The 27,436-nt window shown below is 40.9% G+C and overlaps 1 protein-coding gene across 1 annotated transcript in view; it reads right to left on the bottom strand.

The window, feature by feature from the left end:
* Positions 1-804: 804 nt before the first annotated feature.
* Positions 805-27,436, bottom strand: part of LRP5 (LDL receptor related protein 5) — a 212,101-nt gene continuing 185,469 nt past the window's right edge. Inside the window, exons 15-23 of the mRNA XM_040328926.1 lie at positions 26,417-26,607; positions 23,066-23,275; positions 20,970-21,095; positions 16,228-16,464; positions 13,260-13,370; positions 11,660-11,896; positions 7,101-7,243; positions 1,830-1,927; positions 805-1,471 (exon numbers count right to left, since the gene is read on the bottom strand). Of these exons, the coding sequence (XP_040184860.1) occupies positions 1,210-1,471; positions 1,830-1,927; positions 7,101-7,243; positions 11,660-11,896; positions 13,260-13,370; positions 16,228-16,464; positions 20,970-21,095; positions 23,066-23,275; positions 26,417-26,607 (1,615 nt within the window). The 3' untranslated portion in view covers positions 805-1,209. The remainder of the gene's footprint in view (positions 1,472-1,829; positions 1,928-7,100; positions 7,244-11,659; positions 11,897-13,259; positions 13,371-16,227; positions 16,465-20,969; positions 21,096-23,065; positions 23,276-26,416; positions 26,608-27,436) is intronic.

Genomic DNA, 27,436 nt, shown 5'->3' with positions numbered 1-27,436 from the left:
ACGTGCTGATGTCACTGCGTGTGTACGCAAGTCCAGAAAGCAACGGGCTGCTATCGAGAGCCGGCGGGCTCGATTTGCTTAATGCTGTTTTTTTTTCTACTTAATCGTTAAGTGTCCATTTTAAACGTAAATAAGTGTCTTTGAAACGTAATAAATCTAAAACGGTTTAAATAAGGGATCATATTTATCTGGTAAGCGGAAGTGTGTGCTTAAAGTGGAGGCACTTTCCTATTCTCACTTCCTCTGGGGTGTTTGGATCATATGTCACCGTGGATGAGTTTTTGATACAGTATATTTTCTCACGGACTATCACTTCTGGTTTTCACCAACCAAGGACTTAACAGTCATCATTTTATGTAGTTACAACCACTGAGGTCCTTTTTTCTCTCTTCTTTACATGGACTCATTTATGTTATTTATCAAATTTGTTTATTGATGATGATATTGCCATTTCTCACATTTAATGGTATTTTTTAAGTTTTTGCACTTTTTTTCTTTTTTAGATCCAGTTTGGATATCTCACATGTTTTCAGTGTAATTCTTTAGATTCACCGTTCGTTGCATTGGCATATTTGGCTCACCTCCATTTTTGCTTTATTTAAAAAAAAACATTTGACACCACTATTGAGGTTACCTACCAGTTACATCACTTCACTGTTTTTCATTAATATTTCTTCAAAGGTGTGGGTGTATCCATACTAGCACTTGGTTTAAATAGTGCTTCACAGGTCAATTTCTTTTTTCTTTTTGTGTGGTCTGTATTTAAGCAGGGCAACAGAACTGTCCAAGTAAAGCAAAAATTCATCTGGCTACAGATTTCTTACATAAAAGGCATACAGACACGCTTGTCTTCATAATGTTAGTACAGTTTGTTTTCCAGCTGAGCACCAAGAAAAAAAGAAAACAGAAGTGTTTTTTAAAGTCTTCTGCAAAGAACATGTTGTGGGACATATTAGAAACATGGCACGTGGTACTTAAATTAAAAAAAAAATTATAAATACTTTTCCACTGTACAATTTTCACAATCCCTCCCAACCCCATCTGTATTCACATTTATTTTTTATTGCTTGTATTTTTTTCTTTTTTCTTATAAAAACATCAATCTGAATTATATTTAAGATCATAAAATATATATATATTTATATATATGTTCTTTTGTTCATTTTTAAAATATTTACAATTAAGGGGGCAGGTCTCTTCAATTTATGGTCACGAGGAGTCCGTACATGGTGAGGGTGGAGGTGGATAGAGGTGAAAGTAGCTTCTTTCTGTGGTTGGGGATGGAGGACAGCTTTCTTCGGCTGACATATATTGACTCCGCGGAGTAGGAGGAGGAGGGTACGGATCTGAATCGGAATTTAAGTCCATATAGTATTTATTCGATTTCCACCGGCTCGTAGTGTAGTCACTGTCACATACATCTGTACTGCACGGTGTCGTGGGAGGAACAACGCCTCGTATAAGGTAGGGCCTGCAACCAGACAGAAACATGTTCAGCCAAAAATACATCTGTTTTACTCCCTACCTAGAAAGTCAATGTCACCTCATTCCCATTTCTATAAGAACAGTGGTTGATTTAATCACATAAGGAAACAATGGGTACTGCCAATACCGTTACTTAAATCTAGAACATAAATATTAAACTATGGCTACAACCTCTAAAACTCTTGGTATCACCAGATTTGGGCAACTGTAATTGAACATATAGTTTAATACACTGCCATAGTACTGCAGTGACCACCTTAGTTAACAATACAAAATTACCTATTCGGAAAAATTTGGAAATCCTTAGAGAAAGTTTTGTAAATTGATGTAATATTATGTCTTACCTATAAGATCTAGTAGTGGAAGGACTGTTTGAGGAGTAAAATACTTCAGTATTGTACAGTGATCGATCTGTAGCTGGTGATGGAGGTGGATTCAAGATCTGTAAAGAAAAATTGTATTATTTTATTTATTACAATGAGCAATATAATAAAGAAAAAAGAAAAGTGCTGCCTGCGGGGACCAGCTTTATACGAGTACTAATTTCTATCATGAAAATTAGATTACAGAAGCAAACTCCTGAGTTTTAGAAGCGACACCTTATGCCCCGTACACACGATCGCAAAAGTCCAATGTGAGCTTTTGAATGGAAATTCCAACCGTGTGTATGCTCAATCAGACTTTTGCTATCGGAATTTCCGCCAACAAAAGATTGAAAGCTGGTTCTCAAATTTTCGGAAAATCTGACACGCAAAATTCCGACGCATGCTCGGAAGCATTGAACTTATCTTTCTCGGTTTGTTGTAGTGTTGTACCTTACCGTGTTCTTTAGCGGTCGAAAGTTCAGAGAACTTTTGTGTGACCGTGTGTATGCAAGCCAAGCTTGAGCGGAATTCCGTTGGAAAAACCATACAAGGTTTTTCCGACGGAAAATCCGATCGTGTGTATGCGGCATAAGGTTTTCTTTAACCCCGCTTTATTAACCATGAAGCATAGTTTATAAATATTATAATAGGTACATTATATACTGTAAAGGAACACCACACTTAACTTGCTAAAACTAGGCTTGCATTTATTCATAAAAGTCTCCTCATAAATCATCTTAAGTGAAACAAATTATTAGGGTTGCACCAATACCACTTTTTTAAGACCAAGTATTTTTTTATATTAGTCCTGTTGAGGGGGGACGATTTTCCCCTGTCCCTTTCTCTGCAGCCTCTGCTGCACTGAAGATTAATGGACAAAAGACAGAGGCTCCTGTTCATTCATAAACTAATGCATCGTAAACACAGTTTACGATACTCCGTTATGAATAGACAGAGTCAGTGATCGCCGACTCTGCTCATTAAGAAAAGAAAGGAGTCGCTAAATTACATATTTATTGGCTCTTTCCTCCGCTCTCTATCCTGACAGATCTGGGACAGAGGGGTCCGGAGGAGGACCCGGGGAGCACAGAGGGGGACCCGGACAGGGACTGGAGGAGGTCACATGAGAACTCGGGGAGCCGGAGGAGGATACAGGACACAGTTTGGGGTGATCAGTTCAGGGGTGATCAGTGCGGCAGTGGGGGGAGTTACAAATCACAAATCTCAATGTGTGACTTTCAATAAAGCAGTTGAAATCTGCGGAAGGGAGAAAAGGAGAAATGGTTGTCAGCTGCTTTATTGAAAGCTATACAGGGAGGGAGATTGGTGGTAACTCCCCCCACTGCCGCACCAATCATCTGTTAGGCTGCCCATGTATCAAATTAGGCATTGGAGCATTTTCACAGGTACAAATGCTCGGTATTGGTGCAACCCTACAATTTAATAATCAACTGTTTCGATAGAAAAACTGGAAACAACTTCACGCCTGGCAGCACTTGACAGAGGAGCCACCCAACTAAGGAATCGCTTTGAAGGCCACTACAGGGAGACCCAAAACTTGAATGCAGTTGGCGAATGGACAGCCACCTGCGAGCATGCAGTAGGCGAACCTGAGGTTATAGTTTCCACAGCTTCTCTAAAAAGAACACCATCTTGGCATGGCTGGTATTCATGGTCAGCTACAGGTATTTCAGGGGAAATTACATCTAAATTGCATTGTCTAGGTTGGATTCCAGCTCCAAGTAAGACACTGCACATTCATATAATATTGTTCTTGCAGCTAAATACAGGTATCCCTCTTGACCTCAAGGAGGCTAAAATTAGCACCAATGTTTTGGTGAACACTCATCGCTAGGCTGAAAGGCAAGATTGCAAACTGATAATTCCCCTCCCCCTCTGCAAAGCTGCTGGTGCACCTGATAAATGGATAACCAGAGGTGTTTCCTCAATATTGATGGATGCCAGAAAGTCCCTGCTGAAATGATCAACTCCATCTTAAGCTTGCAGCTCTTAACAACAAATTTAAGAGATCCAAGACAGGCCTGTGGAGTAGAATAATTTTACCGTAATTTTTCGGCAGGGGGAACTGGAATTACCAGCCCCTGGGCCAGGAGTCTGAATGTAAATCTATCAAAGACCAGGCCATACACTGTAGGTGACTAATTTCTGTGGGGTCGAGTAAAACTCAATTAGGGAATTCTGTACATGTAGATCGTTTGCAGGAACATACTCTATATGTTCACTGCTGCCAGGCATAGACAAGTGACATGTTTTAATGCATTTCCATTTTCTCATTTTGCTGTAACAGTACTAGTTATATTTTACACTGAATGAGCTGATTATGATTTCACACAGCACAAATCATGGAACTGAACTGTGGAAAGAAATGTGAAGGCCTTTTATCTGCTTCCATGTGCCACGAATAATATATCAAGAAGTATTTCTCATATAGCTCACACAGCCTTGGAATTCTCCAGCTGTCCTATTGGCCACTCCTGTGTTTAGATGTTGTTATCAGTATCACTGGGTAGCAAGCTGGCTCCTTTGCCCAACAAGTGAAATACCACCTAGTTCCACATTATCACCCAAACAGCTGGCAAAAGTAGTACAGTGATGTAAGAAATGTTGCACTTTTGCAGTGTATCAAGAAATCTGATGATAAAACAGGGCTAATGATGAGATTCAGCTGGGCTGGCTTAGGAACTGGAGTAGATGAGGGTGATATAAAGCTGTCAGTCATGTGCGAATCTCACCTGAACCAGATTTTTTTTTACGATTTAGGAAAAACAACACTTCACCTCCTTTACCCCATAGGAAACCAGACTAGCCCACCCTAGGCAGATTGACTGATATTCCCTATCATAGGCGTGCGCATAGGGTGTGCCAGGTGTGCCCAGGCACACCCCAATCACTCTTTTACAGCACAGATTCCCCCTACTTCCCTGGCTCCCTCCATCCCCCCTGCAGTGCTACCAGCTTCCCTCCTCTCCCGACAGCTGTTGCTGCAAGGATGTTTTAGGATGAGTGGAGGAAGGGGCCCTGGTAAATATGTAATTGACCATCCCCTTCCCTTTCTGAATGCACATAGTGAGTGATTAGTGGTGTGTGTGTTTGAGGTGCACACCCTAATGCAATAGACTGCGCACACCTATGTTCCCTATAGCAAAAGGTTGCAGATCCCACACTATTTTAATGTCAGAAGTTGGCTCATCTCTACAAATGAGGAGCCACGTCTGTGAAAACAAAGTATTAAATAAACTTTAAAAAGCATGAAAGGTCAATACCCTATGAGCTTGACAGAAGTCAAAACAAGTGTAATTAAGAAGATGATAAATTAAAAAAATCATAGCAATATTATAGCTGTAGAATGTGCTGGATTACTAGGGGGTTAAGTCCAAGGTGCGTGCCACCTCATGGACTTATCTCTTTAGTAAACCATTTCTTTCTTTAACTGAGCACCGAGAACATATGTAGTACTATACTTCTAGTGCTCCGAGACCATCTGGTCTAAATTATCGCAACTTCAGAGACACATGCAGCCACTGTGCCCATTCCTTCTGCCCAATCACAGAGCACAAATACTTCTGTGAATGAACAGCAGAAAGGGACAAGCAGAGCTGCCTCTGGAGGGAGTTTGCACGAGTACCCCCATAGCAAGCAGCTGGCTATGGTGGGCACTGGGGGGGGAGAGGAGCACAGGCAGGGGGCCGCAGGAACCATTTCACTGAGGTAAGTGTAAAATATTTATTTATTTATTTTTAAATAAAATGTGATCCTTTAAAATCACCTTAAGGAGCAAAAGTCATGTACCCTTCTCCCAAAATCTCCTTCATCCCCAACTATCTCTTCTTTCTACAGCCTCTATACACATACACTATTAAGTGGTTTCACTTTATATATGCTAGTTTATATAAGAATAAATGCTAGCACCTAAATAAATAATATATTAAATTGTCAGACAAAAAATAAAATTATCAGGAACATTTTATTGGGAAAGTAGCATACCCACTACCCATATGTGTTCAAGGGAAATTTAGAGTTTGCATAGAATAAACTTTATTGAAATGTTATTTTAAATATTGAGCAAAGAAAACAAACAACTTATAAGTGTTAATCCAGTTTTCAAGTAAACATTTCTAACATTTCTACAGTTATTTCCATTAAACAAGATCTAAAGCCTCATACACACGACCGGTTTTCCCATCGGGAAAACTGCCATGGGAGCTTTTGGCCGGAAAAACCGGCCGTGTGTATGCTCCATCGCAGTTTTCTCGACAGGAAAACTTCCGGAAAAAAAAAGAAAACCAGCTCTCTTTTTTCCCGCCAGGATTCCCGGCGTTTTTTAACCCGGCAGTTTTCCTATGGGAAACATTGCGGTGGAGCATACACATGGCCGGGATTCCCGACCAAAGCTCTCATGGCAGTTTTCCTGTCGGGAAACCCTGGTCGTGTGTAGGTGGAAAAAGTTACTGAGCAGGTTCTCGGTTTTCCCCGCCGTATTTTTTATCGCCGGGATTCCCGTACGTGTGTATGAGGCTTAATGGAAAAACAGAATATGGTTTAAAAATTTGTTATAAAGCTATTCAGGCTTTCACTACAGTGCCTGCAATGAAAAGTATCTGTACACTGGTGGTTATGCCTAAGGCCTCATAGGCTGAAACGCGTCAATTGATTTTACCTGCGTTTATGCACTGTGGCTTTTCAATAAAATGAAGATTCTTTAGGAGCAACAACTGTGTGTGGATGGATCATCCTCCCTACATCATTTTACTCAGCCAGCGACTGTGGATCGAGCACCCGGGAGCTCTGCCATCAATGTGTTGTATGGGTAGTAGTACTGATTGATCTGTTTGCATATCTGTACACTCTCCCACCATGACACTGACAACTCAGCCTACAAAGTATAAACGAATAATACACTCCTACTGCATAATAAGAGCTGAGCTATATTGTCTAGACTCAGATAGGTTCATCAATTGCATGATAAAGGGAAGCAGCAAGCCCACGCTATTATTCTTTTTTTTATTTATGAGCAGAAAATCTCAAAAACATGGGGAGCACATAATTATGTGCACTTCTGAGCTTGCTTTAAGTATATATTATATGGCCATTAAAAAGTGCTTCATGCAGTCATTCTAATGAAAAACAATGAATTGTAAAAGGTAAACAAATAGTTTTGCTATGTGCATTATATAGTATGCTTACATATCCAGACACGCTAACAGAAAGTCTAGAAGCCAGACATCTCACCTGAGGATAGAGAGTAGCCTTAGTACTGGATGAGCTACTGGAAGAGGCCCCGGTCACATGATTCCGGTCATATAAAGGAGCGCCGCTGCTTCCGCCTCCTATGATACTCATTGAGCTGATCATTTGCTTTCCACATGGTATACCTAGAATGATGACAAGTATGTCACAATACGAAAAGAAAAAAGTGGTCCTCCAATGTAGACTTGTGACTATTTATTGTGTCTCAAATCAATGCAAGAAAGACAGGAGAACATTTCTCAAACACACTTAATAGCACCAAGTCAGAGTCACAGATTTGCCTTTTTTTAAACATTTTTTTTACTAGGTATCAATGTGCACTAACTAGTTGCACATGACACTTTAGCTGTATAACATGCTTTGTTTTCTGCACATATACAGATATAACAGTTTAGAAATATAAGATTATAATAATATAAAAATAGAGTAATACCTCAGATTGCGAGTAACGCAGTTAACGAGCGTTTCACAGTACGAGCTAATATTTTTTTTAAATCCTGACTCGGTTAGCGAGTGTTGTCTTGCAAAACAAGCAGGATTCAAGCCCCTGCGGTCTGCAGTACCACATTTGACCAGAGGTTCGGGGGCACCAGTGACACTCACAGCCGCTCGGATGAACTCGGAGCCACGTGGAAAAACTCCGCCCCCAGGACTCTCCGAGTGTTTCCGGCGCCCCCCACCTCTGGCCACATGTGGTACTGCATAAAATAGAAGTCACTGTGGACAAATTATTTGAGTTTCCATTGACTTCTATTTGGAAACTTGCTTTGATATACGAGTGCTTTGGATTACAAGCATTCTTCTGGAACAAACTATGCTCATAATCCAGGGTACCACTGTATTCATTTATTGGGTTCCATATTATTATGCCACAGATATTGATATTAGGAAAGTAGCATCTTATGAAATTAATGTATATTTAATTTCATGACCTTTAATTTTAGAATTAAAATGGCTAAGAATGCTTCAAGTAAATTAGGTCTATGTGATATTATGACATTTAGAGAGGCGTTTTCATGTTTTTGCCTAAAGGCCAAACCATCTACAAAATTCAAAATTTCATTAGCTGCATGCCGAGCCAACAGCTGGTTCACCCCATGAATTGCACAGGAAAGCGCTGTGCATTCTTAGGCCAGTCGCATGCAATCCAGGTGCAGTGCGATTTCAGTCTGTTCATTTGCGCTGAACCATGCCAAATATAGTGCATGCACTACTTTAAAGCAGAACTTCAGTCATTTTTCATCTTTCTATCTATTAAATCTTCTGCCCTTGTTGTTTTAACCTTGGATAGTAAAATATTTTTTTATGCTAGTAAATACCTTTTACAGCCCACTTCCTGTTTGGTAAAAAGTCTAGGCTTATGACATCATGCACAGCTCTCTCTCACACTCTTGACAGAGTTTGCCAGGAAGGGGGGTAAGTCATAAGAGGGCCAATGAGAGCTGCAGAGCTGGAGGTGTGCCTCTGAGTGTTTGTGTAAATTTAGGAAGTGAACAGGCAGCAGCTTCAGCTCACTGTATCACAGTACAGAACCACAGTATACATAAAATGATATGCAAAGTGGTTGGAGGGAAGCGTCAGAAAGGCAAATATATTTTTATTAAAAATTATGTGAGTAGACTGCAGTTCCTCTTTAAAACAAACACAGCAACTGGATTACATTTTACTACTGTACCATGCGATCCAGTGCAGGCAAACGCATTATCGTTGAATTAACACTGACATCCACTTTAAATTGCAAGTGCAGTGAGTTCTCAATGTGGTGCAGGAAATGCCCATGGAACATGGGGTTCCCACGCCACATTCTGGTGTGAACTGGCCTTAAAGGATGCACACAATCAGCTAATGTCAGATACTTCTCTAAGAACAGGAGAAAAGGCTCTGACATTAGCTGATCTGACCATTGCTTTGCCTAAACATACAGCCAAATTGATGCGCAAAGAAGACAGGGGCGTACTAAAGTTTATATCTATAGATAAATAAATAGATAGATTTATTTTTACATAAAAGGGTGCTATCTGTAGTGTTAATGAACAGACATTATTTTATATCAGAAAACAAACGTGCAGCAAACAGTTGCCTCATTTTTGGTGAAACAAGGCAGCATTATACAGAAAGAAAAAAGGGTGTAATTTTAAGGGAAAACAGAAATTAATATTTTTGGTATTTGAAGCCAAGGCTTCAAGCTCAGCAGAGTAATCCATAGGACCAGGGCCGGACTTACCATTGGCCTTGACTGGGCTCAAGCCCAGGGGCCCCACCCAATAGGGGGCCCCCTTTAAAAAAAAAAAAAAAAAAAAAAAATTTTTTTTTTTTTTTTTTTTTTTTTTTTTTTAGGGGTCCGGAGGCCCCCAGGGCCCCGGACGGCAACCCCCCTTTTTTTTATTTATTTTTTGTAAAAAAATGTTTTTTTTTATATATTTTTTATTTTTATATATATAATATTATATATATATATATATATATATATATATATATATATATATATATATATATATATATATATATATATATATATATATATATATATATATATATTTTTTTTATTATTATTATTAAAGGGCCCAGGGGTCTCCAGGGCCCCGGATGGCAACCCCCCTTTTTTTTATTTATTTTTTGTAAAAAAATGTTTTTTTTATATATTTTTTATTTTTATATATATAATATTATATATATATATATATATATATATATATATATATATTTTATTATTAAAGGGCCCAAGGGTCTCCAGGGCCCCCGGATGGCAACCCACCTTTTTTATTTTTTTATAAAAAAAATTACATTTTTTTTTATATATATATATATATATTTTTATTAAAGGGCTCAGAGGTCCCCAGGGCCCCATGTGGCAACCCCCCCTTTTTTATTTTTTTTATAAATGTTTATTTTTTTATTTTTTATTAAAAGGCCCAGAGGTTCCCAGGGGCCCAGAGGTCCCCAGGGCCCCCGGGTTTGGCAACCTCCCTTTTTTTATGTATTTTTTATAAATGTTTTTTTTTATTATTATTAAAGGGCCCAGAGGTTTATTTTTTCTTTTTATTAAAAGGCCCAGAGGTCCCCAGGGCCCCGGATGGCTACATATATTTATATATATTTGTTTTCTTCTTTATTTCTTCTTTTTTTTGTAAAGGCCCCTCCGCTTCTCAATTTGCGGCAGCCCCCACGCTTCTCAATTTCAGGCGGCAGCACCCCCACCCCCCCTAGGTTCTCTGCTTCAGGGGGCCCATGCCTTAAGCTGTGCAAGGGGCCCCAAAATTCCTGATGGCGGCCCTGCGCATACCTCCCAACACGCACGGATTCTGTGGGACTTTCCCGCACAGACAGCTTCTTCCCGCAGTCCCGCAAAAGGGTTAATTTTCCCGCACTGCAAGAGGAGGCAGCACGGAAGCAGGAGGAACCGGAGTGGTGTGTGGAGGACTGTGGCTGCTGAAGGGAAGATAGCCGAGAGCCAGGCTAATGACAGTCTGTGGCCCCGGCTGTTGGCACAGGTGAGAGGCACCCCCCCCCTCAACAACTGCAAAATCCTCCCCGCTCAACAACTTTAATGCGCTCCCCCCCGCTCAACAACTTCAATTCGCCCCCCCCCGCTCAACAACTTCGATCCCCCCCAATTCTCGGCTCCAGGGGGCCTCTTCAACACTCAAGCCCAGGGGCCCCCACCACCCTAAGTCCTGCCCTGCATAGGACTTAATGCTTTACATTTTATTGGATCATGTTTCAGCTGATACTATATTTCTGCTTTCCAGCTGCCATGACATATTTGTTTAAGAACTACACAAGTCATATCCCTCAGAGCACATAATTACTATAGTTCTTACCCGGATTTGCTTGTTAGACACAAAAGACCTGTTTAATTAGTTATCCCCCCGTGTTGGGAGAATGCAATCGAAGGGGCATGACTAACTGCTATCAGCAAATGCTTCACACAAAGAAACCTACTGGGGTTGATTTACTAAAACAAGACAGTGCAAAATCTGGTGCAACTCTGCATAGAAAACACTGCGTCGCAGTGATGTGTGCATTACAGAAACATGATGGTGCCTTAAAGGGGAGGTTCAACCGGAAATGTTAATTTTTAACATTAGATTCATGCTCATTTTGTCAAGGGGAATCGGGTAGTTTTTTTTAAAAACGAAGCAGTACTTACCGTTTTAGAGAGCGATCTTCTCCGCCGCTTCCGGGTATGGGCTGCGAGACTGGGCGTTCCTATTTGATCGACAGTCTTCCGACAGGCTTTCTGATGGTCGCATCTATCGCGTCACGATTTTCCGAAAGTAGCCGAACGTCGGTGTGCAGGCGCCGTATAGAGCCGCGCCGACGTTCGGCTTCTTTCGGCTACTCGTCGGAAGACTGTCAATCAAATAGGAAGATCGCTCTCTAAAACGGTAAGTACTGCTTCGTTTTTAAAAAAACACCCGATTACCCTTGACAAAATGAGCATCAATCCAATGTTAAAATTTCGGGTGAACTCCCGCTTTAAGGTTTCATTCTTCTTTACAAGCATTTGTTTCCCATTATCATGAAAAATACAATATTACCTGTGTATGCTCCAGGCTGAGAACTTCTAGTTGTCATGAAGTTGAGTGGGACATGAGAAGTTCCACTGATATATTCATGTGGAAAAGGTCCATTTGGCCCAGTGTATCGTTGACACACAACTCGCTGGCACACAAAATATACCCCACCAAATACAAAGACGGATAGAATAATGCCAATCACTGGTAATATGGCACTAGTATGAGAAGGTGTCTCTTCTGATGAGGACTTGCTCATTTCTGCAATAAAAATAACACATTGCTAGTACTATTGAATAAAGTATAGCATTTTCAAAGATATTTTATATATACACACACACAAGTAAATGGCAACATTCGCTGCAAATGATCTTATTAGTGTGCATGACAGTGTTTTTAAAACCTATGTACATTTCATACAGTAAAAAAAGTAATTAAAAGCAAGCATGTAAAATTGTAAAAACCACACAAAAAAATAGTTTAAAGCAGGTTTCCACCCGCGATATTTTTTTTTAAAAGTCAGCAGCTACAAGACACTTACCTGTCTTCGATCGTGGCAGGTCCCGGCGCCGCCATCCTCACTAAGGGAAACAGGCAGTGGAGCCTTGTAGCTTCACTGCCCATTTCCTATTGCGCATGCGTGATTCTCGTGGCGCTTTGTGAATAGGCGGCTGCTCTCTGGGATATACACAGTTCCCAGAGGGCAGCGCAAGGACGACGAGGAAGAAGACCTGCCACGGACTAGGATGAGGCAGATTAGGAAGATCTGCATAGCAACCACAATTTCTGGTAAGTAAAAAAAATAATTTTTCATTTTTTTGTATGATTTTGGTGTAATTTTTGTATTTTTTTTTTTAGGGTGGACCTCCACTTTAAAGCAGATTTGCATTTTTGTCCATCCAATTAAAAACAACAAATTTGCTTTTAACCCTCAAACTCTCCCCAGCATATACTTACCATTCCTTCTTTCCTTGCTGCTCCATTAACTGAAGCAAATACTTGCACTTCTGGGAATGGAGGAGCATGTAACAAGCTCCATGTGACAGAGCTGGGCCAATTCATATGGAAAATGCACAGACAGAACTCGTAGCTCACATGTCTCCTTCATTCCCGGTAGCTGAATGGATGCTGGGGGAACAACAATAAGTTAAAAGGCCAACGTAACCTTTTGCAGCTTGTTAAACTCATATTTGGATGCAACACTGTGCAAATCGGACTCCCCCCACCCCAAAACAGTTGTCACTTTTAAAATCAGCACGCCAGTTACTTTGAGATTTGTGAATGAACGAACTCCAAGACTATGAGATACAAGACCTGTAGTTCTAAATGTAACCACCACACCGCTGGCACTTCCTCCAGTTCTCCAAATGAAAATTTACACCTCAGTATGGACAGAGAGCTAGAGGAAGAGTCTACAGGAGCCTGCCATTGCACCCTCAATCTACTGATCGTGGGTACAAGGCTTTGAAGGCTCCTTTGTAAAAAGTAGACTCTGCCTTTAAGTATCTGCTGCTGGGGAGAGTAAGTTAAAGTGAACCCATGGCTTGACATTTCAATAGTGGGAGGCCTATAGTGCAAAAGTCTGTGTGTAAGGTGTCAGAATGATATTCTGGTAATCACTTACCGCACATTATCTCATTAGAGTTGTCACTGCATTCCAAGAAGGTGTCACACTGCTGTTTGCTCAAAACACACTGGCCATTGTCACAACGGTATTGATTTGGAAGACAAATTGCTGTAGTATAAGAAAAAACATAATTTAATGTACAATCTTACAACTTGCTTACTATTAATTGGACAATGCACGTGAAATCATGGCTACTTACAGTACCTACATTCTCAGTACTCCTCTCAAGAATTATCAGCCCTGATGCACATAGTAGGATGACTCGTGAGGGGGGGGGGGTTTTCAAAAATCAAAATGCTTTGGTGGGTGGATGTCAGTGGCAAGACTGGGCGTTCCAGGCAATCTGCCTTTCCATGCAGACTGCCCTAGGTAATGCTCACATATTATGCTGAGCCTAAATAACATGGATGGAGGAATCTCCACTGCTGGCTACTGTAGTCTGACAACCGTGCCTGTCTGAATACCTTTAAGGGGTTGTAAAGCTTTACATTTTTTTTTTTTTAAATACCAAACAGGTGGTACATACCTCCATTGTGCAGTTCTTTTTGCACAGAGTGGCCCTGATCCTCCTGTTCTGGGGTCCCACGGTGGCTGTCTCGGCTCCTCCCCCACAATAGTTTACCCCCTCTGGGAAGCTCTATCCCGAGGGGGTTAGCTTGCGGGCGCGATCCCTGTCATACACGCTGCATCCATAGACACAGTGTATGACTCAGTCCCGCCCCCCGGCGGCCGCGTCATTGGATGTGATTGACAGCAGCGTGAGCCAATGACTGTGCTGCTATCAATCTATCCAATCAACGGCCAGACTCCAAGAGGACGCCGGGGGACGCGCACAGCAGGTGATGCATTAAGGTGAAAAAACACAAACCTTTACAACCGCTTTAACAATACCTTCAACCAAATCGAAAAATTTACTTTTGTGAAGCTGAAATTGGCCTTAATTGGTGCCGTCTAAAGTAGGTTTACACAGCCACAGAGACACATTGCCTGCAGAACCATACATATTACATAAGATGTACAGCCAACCCACTTCCTGTTACTCGCAATGCAACCAACCTTCAGGCCCTATCCCATACACCTGACAGATTTTCTCCTCAATGCTCTGAGAGCTTGCATTACCCTGCTATGGAAAAAAAAATCCATCACCAACCAAACAAACCTGGTAATAAAAAATAAACAATATTCTACTAATGAAAAATCTGACTTCCACCATTAAAAGCACAAGCGAGAAATGCAGGTTGACTTGGCTGCCCTGGCATTACGCCACAGGCCTCAACCTCAACTTTTTTTAACGGGCCCTCCCCACATATCTCTAGGAGCCATTTGAGACCATAAAGGCTGCAATTCTTAAGATCCTGAAGCACCCTCCCTCCCACCTATGCTAATCCTGCAGAGAACAACATCCCCCAGGTGTTGCTCACTCACCAACCATTGCATCGCTACATTATACCCAACAGTCAAGCCTTTTCATTTCTGTATCTGTGCAATGTTTAAATGAGCAATGTTTGCTTGTTCACATACTTCATGAACATTGTTACATGTTACATCTCAGATTACTGTAATAACTTTGAAACTTTTTAGTCAGTAAGGTAAAGGCCGGTTCACACTGGAACATGGTTTGGGAAAAGAGAATTTCGTGCACGTTTCACACGCTGACCTTGGCGAGATGTGTGCGGGTGTCATTATATGTTAAGTACCATGTACCTTGGTGTGGTGTAACATGGAAAGAGTGCACTACTTTCTGCATGTTTCTATGCATTTGGCAGCCCATTCAAATGGACAGGCTTTCAAAACAGACTGCAAGGGAATGAGAGCCTTCCAGTGTAAACCAGCCCTAAGGATGCAAAAAATGATGTACAGACTAACAGTATAAAATAACAAATCAAATCACCTTCACGGTTCTGACTATAGTAAGTTGTGTAAGGGTCCATTCAGAGGTCCACACAGCATTCTGGGCTACAGAGCCATGTGGAAGGAAAGGTGTAATGTGTGTTTTACTGCACATAGCTTTTCCCATCCCTCATCCTTTTTTTTTTTTATGAACTTTAACTGAAGCACACAGTGTGACACTTTGGGGCAGATCCACGTACCTCTGCGCCAGGCGCAGCGTATCTAAGATACACTACGCTGCCGTAACTTTGTTCTTTTTTTCGAATCCTCAAAGAATTCACGCCATAAGTTACGGCGGCGTAGTGTATCTTCGGCAGGGTAATGGCGCGCCATTCAAATCTCTGTGATGGGGGCGTGTTTTATGTCAATACGTCGTGACCCGACGTAAACAAAGTCTTTTTTAACTGCGCATGCGCCGTCCGTGGGGGTATCCTAGTGCGCATGCTCGAAATTAACCCGGAACAAGCCAATGCTCACGACGGTGAAGTCATTCTACGCAAATCCCTATTCACGAACGACTTACGCAAACGACTTAAAAAATTCAAAATTGTACGCGGGAACGACAGCCATACTTAACATTGAGTACGCCTCATAACAGCAGCTTTAACTATACGCCGGAAAAAGCCAAACGCAAACGACATAAAAAAATGCGCCGGCCGGTCGTACGCGGCTCGCCGTAACTAGCTAATTTGCATACTCGACGCGGAATTCGATGGAAATACTAAGACGTACGCCTGTCGGATCTAGCCGAGATGCCGGCGTATCTTGTTTTGAGGATACAAAACAAATATACGACGCGCAAAATTTGAAATTACGCGGCGTATATTCTTTTCACTGCACAGCAGTGCTATGCGGTGCCACAAGGAGCAGCATTATGCCTGCCTTGCATTATATCACACAGCTCTGGAATGTAGTGAAATACTACTTTCTGGTGTGATTGTGAAACACGGAAAACTGTTACCTGTATTTTTCCATGAGGAAATTTCCAGGTAATTGCACACAGTGCATAGGTCCTTAGGAAATGCTAATAATTACTGACTAATAATGACTGCTGAAAGAGAAAGCATCGTCTTACATTCACAGTCCAGTTCATCAGACTTGTCTTGACAGTCATACTCTCCATTACACTTCTTTCGGGAATCAATACATTGCCCCTTTTCACATTGGAACTGTTTGGGAGAACACAATGGACAGTTCTCTTCATCACTCGTGTCCTCACATTCGGAAAAACCATCACACCGCCATGACAAGGGAATGCAGTCAATTTCACCAGTGGCGCAGGTGAACTGTTCCGGAGAGCAAGTTGGAGGCTCTGAAAAACAAAGATCACATGGTTAGAGCCAAATGCAGATTATTTAAAATGTCTGCAAAAATCAATGTTCTAAAGCAGTTGTGTCAAACTCAATTCAATTTTATCGTGGGCCGCATCAGCATAATGATTGCCCTCAAAAGTGCCAGTTGTATCTGTAAGATTAGATGTCCAGCGCATCCTCTCCCCATATATTAGATGTCAAGAGCAACCCCACCATCAGACGTTGAGTCCCCCACCCTCCCTTACATCATAGGGGAGATGGTGTTCTTGGGGTCATAGGCAGGAAGTTAAGTGAGTTAAGCTGATGCCAAAGAGCTTGATTTTGGTCTCATCTGACCACAACACTTTCACCCAGTTCTCCTCTGAATCATTGAGATGATCATTAGCAAACTTCAGACAGGCCTTTACATGTGCTTTCTTGAGCAGGGGGACCTTGCAGGAGCTGCAGGATTTCAGTCCTTCACGGCATAGTGTGTTACCAATTGTTTTCTTGGTGACTATAGTCCCAGCTGCCTTGAGATCATTGACAAGATTCTCCTGTGTAGTTTTGGGCCGATTCCTCATTATTCTCATGATCATTGAAACTCATTTAAAGGTGAGATCTTGCATGGAGCCCCAGACCAAGGGAGATTGACAGTTTTGTGTTTCTTCCATTTGCGAATAATCGCACCAACTGTTATCACCCTCTCGCCAAGCTGCTTAGTCTTGTAGCCCATTCCAGCCTTGTGTAGATCTACAAATGTGTCCCTGACATCCTTGGACAGCTCTTTGGTCTTGGCCATGGTGGAGAGATTGGAATTTGATTGATTGGATTGCTTTCTTCTGTGGACAGGTATCTTGTATACAGGTAACAAGCTGAGATTAGGAGCACTCCCTTTAAGAGAGTGCTCCTAATCTCAGCTCATTACCTGTACAGAAGACCCCTGGGAGACAGAAATCTTTCTGATTGATAGGGGATCAAATACTTATTTCACTTGTTAAAATGGAAATCAATTTATAACTTTTTAAAAATTAGTTTTTCTGGGATTTTTGTTGTTATTCTGTCTCTCACCGTTAAAATTATAGACTGATCATTTCTTTGTCAGTGTTCAAACATACAAAATCAGCAGGGGATCAAATACTTTTTTCCCTCTCTGTAGTAGAAACCTTTTTCCCTCTACCTACATAACATTTCCTGTGCCCCTGGCTGCCACACATTCTTAAGGCATAATAGATCCAACCTCACAACAGTTCTTTTCTTAAAAATGTTCCCATGGGAACCGTAGCCAAAGAACTTAATTCTTGTTTCATTAGACAATATAATTTGTTTCCAAAATGCCTCTGGTGTATTTGTGTGAGAAGTTGCATGCTCAAGACCTTGACTTTATCGTATATCGCACACAAGGTTGTTTTTTTATTTGTTCCACACTAATTGTGCATCTGTGCAAGTAATGCTACACAGAGGTCCACCATGCATCACTACTTCCATGAAATCAAAACTTTTCCATAGAACCGTGGCAGGGATCTAGGGATTTGTATGCATATCTCATTTATAGGCCACTCTGTAGGAGAAAATAAAGAAGTGCAGATACGGTCTTGGCTTCAACAGAACTTCTAGTTCTTTGACATTCATAAAAATAGAATTAGAGTTCAGAATGTATTTTGATATCTTTTTAACCACTTGCTTACTGGGCACTTTTACCCTTTTCCTGCCCAGGCCATTTTTCAGATTTCAGCGATGTTGCACTTCAGCTGAACTAGCACGATTTTATACCACCATGTCAGTCCCAATTTCGGGACCGATTTCAGAGACATCTGTGCGGGTTCTTGCAAAGATGTCTATACAAATCGCACCCCGAAGTCGCCAAAAGTGGGAAAGAAACTACAGGAACCGCAAAGTCGGCATCGCACTGATTCAGACAGTGCCATTGCAGGTAATAGCTGCCGATTTGGCATGCGATTTGATAAACTGCATCAATGTGAACCTTGGCTGAATGAAAATTGCGCCATCATGCAACACTGTACCCAAAGAACATTTTTTTTTTTTTCACACAAATAGAGCTTTCTTTTGGTGTTATTAAGTCACCACTGTTTTTTTTTTGCTAAAGACCGAAAAAAAATAAAAAAAATAATAAAAAAAAAACCTTTCATAGTTTGTTATAAAAAAATTCTTTCTCACTGATGTGTGCTCATGAGACTTCACTAATGGGCACTGATAGGCAGCACTGCTGGGCACAGATTGGCAGCACTAGTAGGCACTGTTGGGACTGCAATGATAATCAGTGCCCTGATTATCAGTGTACATATCCCTTATAGAGAAGCCAGTTATCGGCTCTCTTCTCCCTTCCTCATACTATCAGCATGAGGAAAGGAGTGCCAATAACCAGCTTCTATTTACATCTGTGATCAGCTGTGATTGGACACTGCTGATCACAAATTGAGGTAAAGAGCCAATCAGCGGCTCTTTACCACATGATCAGCTTTGTCCCCCGGATACTGCAATCACACAGAGCCCCGCGCCATCACAGGAGGCTGTCATATGACGGCCTCCCAGAACTAGCCGACCCCACTGTAGCCATCTATTCAGCTATAGCACGGTCCACAAGTGGTTTAAAAAGTACCTTGCTTATTAAATTGGGGTACACACTATAAGAAAATGGGGCAAACGATCGTCCGATTTTTCTCGTTTTACAGCAAGTCGGAAAAAAAGAAAATAATCTACAAACAATTTCTTACGGCAGAGACTTTTTGTCGTTAGTTTATTTCCCATTCGGGAAAATTGTGGGAATTTTCGTTCGGAAACGGCTGTCAAAAGTTGTGTATACACTATCAGAGAGTCATACGATCGTTCCTCAGATAAAAATGTTCGTATGATTTTCTTATAGTGTGTACGAGCCATAAAACAGTCAATTATCTTTATTTTCAGGTTTTCACTTAACTTCCTAAGAAGGCTATGCCTTTGGATTTACTGTTCAGGAATGAAACTTCACCTGACTTGGATTACAACATAGCAAGTCAAATGTTTTCTGGGATGCAAAAATAAAACATTTAATTAATTTAACTTATATTTCCATTTAGTTGTTCACCTTGAGGACTCAAAGTGCATGCTGTTGGGGCAGCCATCTTGGGCACACTCAGTAGAATATCATACTAAAGCTATTTTGTACAGAAGTCCTTTAACCTGTCCTTAGAAAGTGAGAGGAAACTCATGCACGCAAAGACAGAAAATACATTCTCCATGCAGAGTGTGTCCTGACTGGGCACTCAAAACGAGGACTCGAGTGCTGCAACTGTGCTAGTTCTCAATCCTCAGAAAATTTCAAATTTATGTCAATATTTTTAGCATGTCAAATTCCGCAAATGCATAATAACTGCATAAAGAAATTTGAGGAAACTTGGCATGTTTAACCACTCGCTACCCGCCATATAGCAAAACGATCGGGCGTCATATGACGTGATCAGGATAACCAGCCAGCACGTGCCCGCAGCACGGTAATCAGTGGTGTGGCGTGTCAGTCTGACACACCGCAACTCCGATCCAAGTAGAGTCTCTGACGGAGACACTTTACCATGTGATCAGCCGTGTCCAATCATGGCTGATCACAGTGTAAACAGGAAAAGCCGCGTATCGGAGTAGAGGAGAGCTGATCGGCTGTTCCTCCGACGGGGGGGTATGTGCTGATTATCAGCGCAGCCCCCCCCCCCCCCATGATGCCCACACTGGACCACCAGGGACGGCACCAGGGATGCCCACCACTTGTGACCACCAGGTATGCCACTCATGGCCACGAGGGATGCCAATCAGTGCCCACAATTGATGCCAATCAATTCCAATAATTGATGCCAATCAGTGCCAAACACTAATGCCTGCTAATCAGTGATGCCCATCAGGACCATCAGTATACATCAGTGCCACCCATCGATGCCCATTTGTGCAACCTACCAGTGCCCATCAGTGTCACCTATGTGTGCCCATCAGTGCCGCATTTTAGTGCCCATCATCAGTGCCACCCCATTGGTGCCACCTCATTGGTGCCCATCAGTGCAGCCCCATCAGTGAAGGAGAAAACATACTTATTTGCAAAGTTATGTAACAGAAACAAGAAAATAACTATTTTTGGTATTTTTTTAATTTGTTTAGCAGAAAAAAAAACACCAAAAGAAAGCTCTAATTGTGGTAACAAAATTATAAAAATGTTGTTTGGGTACAGTGTAGCATGACCGTGCAATTGTCATTCGCTGAAAGCTGAAAATTGGGTTTGCAGTAAGGGAGAAAAGGGAGAAAAGTGCCTGGTATTGAAGTGGTTACATTTTTACTGCAAAAAACATTAACGTATTTTCAGTGAAAAAAATGAATGTAACTTATAACCTGACTAGGTATCCCCAAGTAGTACAGAACACATAACCTGACAAGGGATCCCCAAAAAGTGCAGATGACTTAATTAGAGAAAAAAAATGCAAATTGTAGAATTATGTTATCGCTAATTTCACTCTATAAAAATAAATGAAAAACGTAGGATCCATACCTCCACATGTTAACAGGTTTTGCAGGAGGACAAGATGGACAGGACAGGAACATCGAGGCGTACCATCACCTTTTGCAATACAGATGTGTGAACAACCTCCATTATCACGACTACATGGATGAGCAGCTGCAACACAAAATTTGTAACAGATCTTCTTGAGTGAACCGCAAAAAATTAATTCAGCTCAGTTTTAAGTAAAAAGATAAAGCTGAATGCTTTGTAACTTTACTTTACAGGTAAAACAGACAAACCAGGTGCATGTAGTTTTTGGACATAGATGTAAAGGGTTAGAACTTAAGTTAGATTTTATTGTTGTTTCTGTAACCACTGAGATTTTCCTGTGTGGTCACCAATGAAGGCACAGACAGTAAAAACAATAGGGCGGCAAGGACTCTATACTATGTTCTCTGTTGTTACAAAGATAAGAAATAGGGCTACATTTCCAAAAGAGTAAGGCCCCTTTCACAGGCGAGGACCGTTCAGATCCGCCTATCAGTTTTTCGAGGCGGATCTGAACGGGCGCTCCATGTACCTCTATGGAACGTCGGATGTCAGCGGTGACATGTCCGCTGACATACGATCAGCCCCGATCCGATCCTCTTCGCTAAAGTGCGACGGATGCAAACCCTATTTTGCTTTCATCTGGAGGATCGGATCGGATGAAAACGGACGGTTAGTTTTCATCCAATCTCCCATAGAGGAGAGCGGAGATCTGACTGGTCCGTCTCTGCACACTGTGTGCAGAAACAGACTAGTCACCCGCCGGCTCAACAGGGATCAACAGAGTAAAATAAAGTTGTTGTTTTTTTCAAAATTGTCAGTCTTTTATTTGTTTATAGTGCAAAAAATAAAAAACGCAGAGGTGATCAAATACCACCAAAAGAAATCTCTATTTGTGGGAAAAAAGGGACATAAATTTTGTTTGGGTACAACGTCCCGACCGCGCAATCGTCAGTTAACCAATTAAGGACCGCCTCCTGCACTTTTACGTTGCCAGAATGGCACGGCTGGGCACAGGCACGTACCTGTATGTCCCCTTTAAGTGCCCAGCCGTGGGTCGCGGGCGCGTGACCCTGTCCGAAGCTCCGTGACCACGGGGCCCGCGGACCCGATCGCCGCAGGTGTCCCGCGATCGGTCACAAGAGCTCCCCGTTCTTCACAGTGGTAATGTTACTGATCGTCTGTTCCCTGATATAGGGAAAGGCGATCAGTGACGTCTCACACGCCCAGGCCCGCCCCCCCCCCACAGTTAGAAACACACATGAGGTGACACATAACCCCTACAGCGCCCCCTAGTGGTTAACTCCTAAACGGCAATTGTCATTTTCACAGTAAACAATGCATTTTTATAGAATTGTTTGCTGTAAAAATGTCAATGGTCCCAAAAATGTATCAAAATTGGCCGATGTGTCCGCTATAAAGGTCGCAGTCACGAAAAAAATCGCTGATCGCCACCATTTGTAGTGAAAAAAAATATATAATAAAAATGCCATAAAACTATCCCCTATTTTGTAAACGCTATAAATTTTGCGCAAACCAATCGATAAACGCTTATTGCGATTCTTTTTACCAAAAATATGTAGAAGAATATGTATCGGGCTAAACTGAGAAATAAAAATGTTTTTTTTTTATATATTTTTTTGGGGCATATTTATTATAGAAAAAAGTAAAAAATATTGTTGTTTTTTTTTTTCAAAATTGTCGCTCTATTTTTGTTTATAGCGCAAAAAATAAAAACCGCAGAGGTGATCAAATACCACCAAAAGAAAGCTCTATTTGTGGGAAAAAAAGGACGCCAATTTTGTTTGGGAGCCACATCGTACGACCGCGCAATTGTCAGTTAAAGCGACGCAGTACCGAATCACAAAAACTGGCCAGGTCCTTTACCTGCATAATGGTCCGGGTCTTAAGTGGTTAAAGCGGCGCAGTGCCGTAACACAAAAGATGGCTTGGTCATTAAGGGGGTAAATCCTTCCGGTCCTTAAGTGGTTAAACAAACATTTTGGCTGTACAAGTTGAACTGCCATTACATAGCTCACATGTTATCCCTGTTAAATCTTACATTAAAATACAGCGTTGCCCTGAATGGAACTTACAGAACTCGGACATATCTAGAGGTTCCACGGCATGAATTCCAGTGAGATGAGCGATGCGGCCTTGAATTCTTGTCCTTTGGAACCCATTTGTCTTCTCTACCCTTTCAATCATCTGCTGCTGACGATCAATCCAATACAGGTGGTCTCCCAGAACAGTGAGCCCCATGGGCTGAAGGATGTTTGAATCTTCCAGAGTTATTCTATTAGCGCCTGCAAAATTCACCAAATATAACTTGAGAAGGTCAAAAGTGCAAAATATCCCTAGTTGTTATTTAAAGTGGAGTTCCACCCTTTAAAAAGTCAGCAGCTCCTCTCCCTGGCATTGCTACTGTGGGCTTCACAGCCAGGTGCACACTGCGCATGCGCGAGCCACACACATTGATTGTCCGGGATGGAGGGAGGCGAGGTGATCTTCCTTCCAGCGCCAGGGAGGAAGTGGGAGCTGGGTGCCCATAAAAAACAGGATACCTGCTCTTCCTCCGAAAAAATTACATGCCAAATGTGGCATGTCAGGGGGTAAAATCTTCCAGGGCTGAAGTGGTTAAACACTGAAACCAGAAATCTATAGCTGATCATGAAACCCAAGTCTACTCTTTAGGTAAAATGTGTGCATACCAAATATACTATGTCATATATAGAATGCTGTTTGCTACATGTGAAGATGTTTTCCACTGCTACAAGGGGTCTTTAATGAAGGCTGCTTAATTACTATAGCCTGTGGGGCTGTCATAACTTACATGTGATTTAGAAAAATCCTTTTCATAAAAATGCTGGCTTCAATTGCCAAATAAGCTGGTTGTTTTGCTTTATAAAACAATACAAAAAATACATTTTTTACATTTGTATTTTTTTCTAATACAGCAAGAATGTAAGATCCACCCCAGGGAACATTCTTTATTTAAATTCACAGCTTTTTGCTTTAAATATGTGTCAAGTTGCATTAACTGGGAACTGGCAAAGATATTAAAATTGTAGAATTTCAGTTTTCCTATAGATTTTTATTCTTGATGTTACTGGGAGTACCAATTACAATGCACATCTAGCTTACGCCATCCAGTGTCAATTTTGGCAGCACATTTAGATTTAGTTTTAGTCTTGGTCTTAGGACTAAAATGCCATTTTAGTTTTAGTCCCATTTTAGTCTTCTGCAATTATTTTAGTTTTAGTTGTATTTAGTCAACTTAATTTCCAGTACATTTTAGTCGACTAAAACTCATTTTAGTTGTCTAAAATCTAATGGGTGTAATTAAATTGTAATGCATTAGTTAACATTTCTCTACAAATTCCAAACTCATTATATACTGCTGGAGTGAAAAATCTAATATGTTAATATTTATGGTATTGAGGTCATATACTACAGACCAGTGTTAATTTTAAAGGTCAAATTTCAATTTAGTTTAAAGGGGTTGTAAAGGTAATTTTCTTCCTCTAAATAGCTTCCTTTACCTTAGTGCAGTCCTCCTCCTACCTCATCCTTTGATTTTGCTTTAAAATGTCCTTATATCTTCAGAGAAATCCTGACTTCCTGTTCTTCTGTCTGTAACTCTACACAGTAATGCAAGGCTTTCTCCATGGTGTGGAGAAAGCCTCTTGAGGGGGGAGGGGGCGAGCAGGAGGGTCAGGACGCCCACTAACACACAGATCCTTTCTCTATCTTCAAAGTAGAGAGTGTCCTGACTTGCCCGCTCGCCCCCTCCCCCCCCTCAAGAGGCTTTCTCCACACCAGGGAGAAAAAGTGTCGCATTACTGTGTGGAGTTACAGAGAGAAGAACAGGAAGTGAGGAATTCTCAGAAGAAATAAGGACATTTAAAAGCAAAATCGAAGGATGAGGTAAGTGAAGGAGGACTGCACTAAGGTAAAGGAAGCTATTTAGGGGGAACAAATTACCTTTACAACCCCTTTAAGTCTTTGTCTTTTGACTAAAATGGCACTTTAGTTTTAGTCGTATTTTATTCATCTCAGTTGTTTCAGTCGACTAAAATAGTATTCATTTAGTTGACTAAAATGTTTTAGTCGACAAAATTAACACTGACGCCATCAATAATGAAAACTTGAAGCAAAGAACACATGTTTTTTTTTTCACAAGAAATAAAGAACACATGTTTGACTAGCCAACTTCATTCATAAAAGTAGTATTTAGATGCAGTGTAAACTCTCATTATTTCTATTGCTGGTTTAAAGTGACAACACAAAAACAAAAATCTATATAAAAATGCTAGCACATTGTACCTGCACATGCATGGAAAAAGCGCAACAAACTAAAACATTGCACACATAATTTCCTGTATTTTGCCAGTGTTTCTCATTAACTTCAAGGGGAATTTATCATCTTTAGTGGTCTTTACCCTATTCTACGTCTTAGTTTGCCCTCCCTTTTATTTTCATTCCCTGTCAATACCACATATAAATAGTAACTTTTCTCAGCAAATGACTACGTTGGATTAAACAGAACTACGTATCACCACATGTTCCAGCTTACAGTCAGTATTACAAGAGGCCAATACCCAGTAAATTGAGGGTTCTTACACTAGTCATATTTAAAAATACTTTTAATTTCAAAATCGTTGAACTACAAGACCCTGTATTTACCAAGTACCACAATAAAATGTTTTCTTTAAATGAATATTTAACTGTACAGTATTCTTTACTTCTTTTTATCTAACTGGAGATCTGCTTCAAATCTATTAATTTCTCAACTAAAGGCTAGTGTATTTTTGGAGTCACAAATCTGCACTTTGATTTTACCAGCTAAAGTAAAAAAAAGTATGGGTATAAGCTGTAAAACAATCATTTATAAACAGTGGTCAAAATAATATTTAAAGACTAAGAAACCTCAAGACTTGGCCCATGAAAGAAGAGTAAGCAATTAGGAATTTAGACGCAAGGAAAGCTTTAGGATGTAAGATGGATATCTAGGTGCTCCCATCAAAGACAAACATTCATTTGACTAAATCATAGCAAGAGCTAGTTTGCAGTCAGGCAGCCATACTCTAGAATTGGGGAATTGAGAAACTGTCTTATTGGTGAAACACAACCTTTTTTGCATAGGTTACCATGTGGGCAAATACAACTAGGCTTCATCAATACCCCCCAACATGTTATTTACTGAAACTTGGTTTTGTTACTAAAGCTAACCAGTGACAAAGAACGTAGTACCAATACTAAAAGATTAGTATATTAGTAAAAAAAAAAAAGGGAGTAGAATCATTAGTAGGTATAGTACACTGAGCTCCAACTATACCCTTATAAGTATTAAAACCTTGGAGTTCTCACATGTCTTCAAATGAGTCATAAGTTTGTCTAAAGTGATAGAAGTATGTATACGTTTCAGACCGTATGTGCATTCTTACCAGTTAGATCACTGCTCTCAATACGTTTCAAATCTGCATCCACCCAAAACAGTTTTCCAAGCTTGTTGTCAACAACCAAAGCAACTGGTCTAATAAGACCAGTGGTGAAGAGGACCTCTCTCTCTGTGCCATCTAGGGCAGAACGCTCAATCCTTGCAGTCCTCTCTTGTAGGTTTGTAAAATACATGTACCTGTAAAAAAAAAAAAACACCTTTCAGGCACACTGAAAAAAACAACTTCTGCAATATTTATTTAGCTGTGCAATACATTTCGATCCATGTCAATTGAAATATGTGCATTCCGACATTTTGGTTCTCAAACCATCTCTCAAGCCCTTACTATGACATGCGCATTTCTTCCTAAAGATCAATTCCAAGCAAAATCAAGCAGCAGCTAGGTGTGCTAAAATAAAAAATTTGCCCATTTAACTTAAATTATAACTATAGGCAATACATTTTATACTTTTTTTTTTTTTTTTTTAGCTTTGGATAGAGTAGAAGGGATTAGAATACCTGGCAATTTGTATTGTTGCCTGTACATGCACCCATTTAGGAGAGTCACCCTATCTGTTCTGTTTACTATTATGATTAAAAATGAAAGTAAAAGAAAATCCCAAATATTGAGTTGTCGCCAGAAATGTATAGAAGTTCAAGTTTCAAAGAAATTCACCTTTGGCATATGCTACAAGTTTCACCCATTTTTAGGGTACAACCTTTAACATGTGCCAGCATCTGCACGTTCTACCCCCGATCCCCCCGTGACAACAGCAGAGGTGAACTTGGCCTTTAAAGCGGGAGTTCACCCCCAAATCAACTTTCTGACATTAGTTCCAGCATACTGCTAACATCTGCAGTATGCTGTTTTTTTTTTTGTTTCTCGCTACTTATCGTTTTATGAGCCTTGTTATCCGGCTCCGAGCGAGGATCGCTTCCGGGTATAGGCGTTCCTAAGCGAAGAGGAGTTGATTGACGGTCGGCTAAAGCGTGTCACGGCTTCCGAAAATATGTCACTCTCTTTTTT

This window comes from Rana temporaria, chromosome 11, assembly GCF_905171775.1.
Source record: "Rana temporaria chromosome 11, aRanTem1.1, whole genome shotgun sequence".
Classification (NCBI taxonomy): Eukaryota; Metazoa; Chordata; class Amphibia; order Anura; family Ranidae; genus Rana; species Rana temporaria.
The sequence above is the reverse complement of the archived record's forward strand: the minus strand, read 5'-3'. Positions and strand labels throughout refer to the sequence as shown.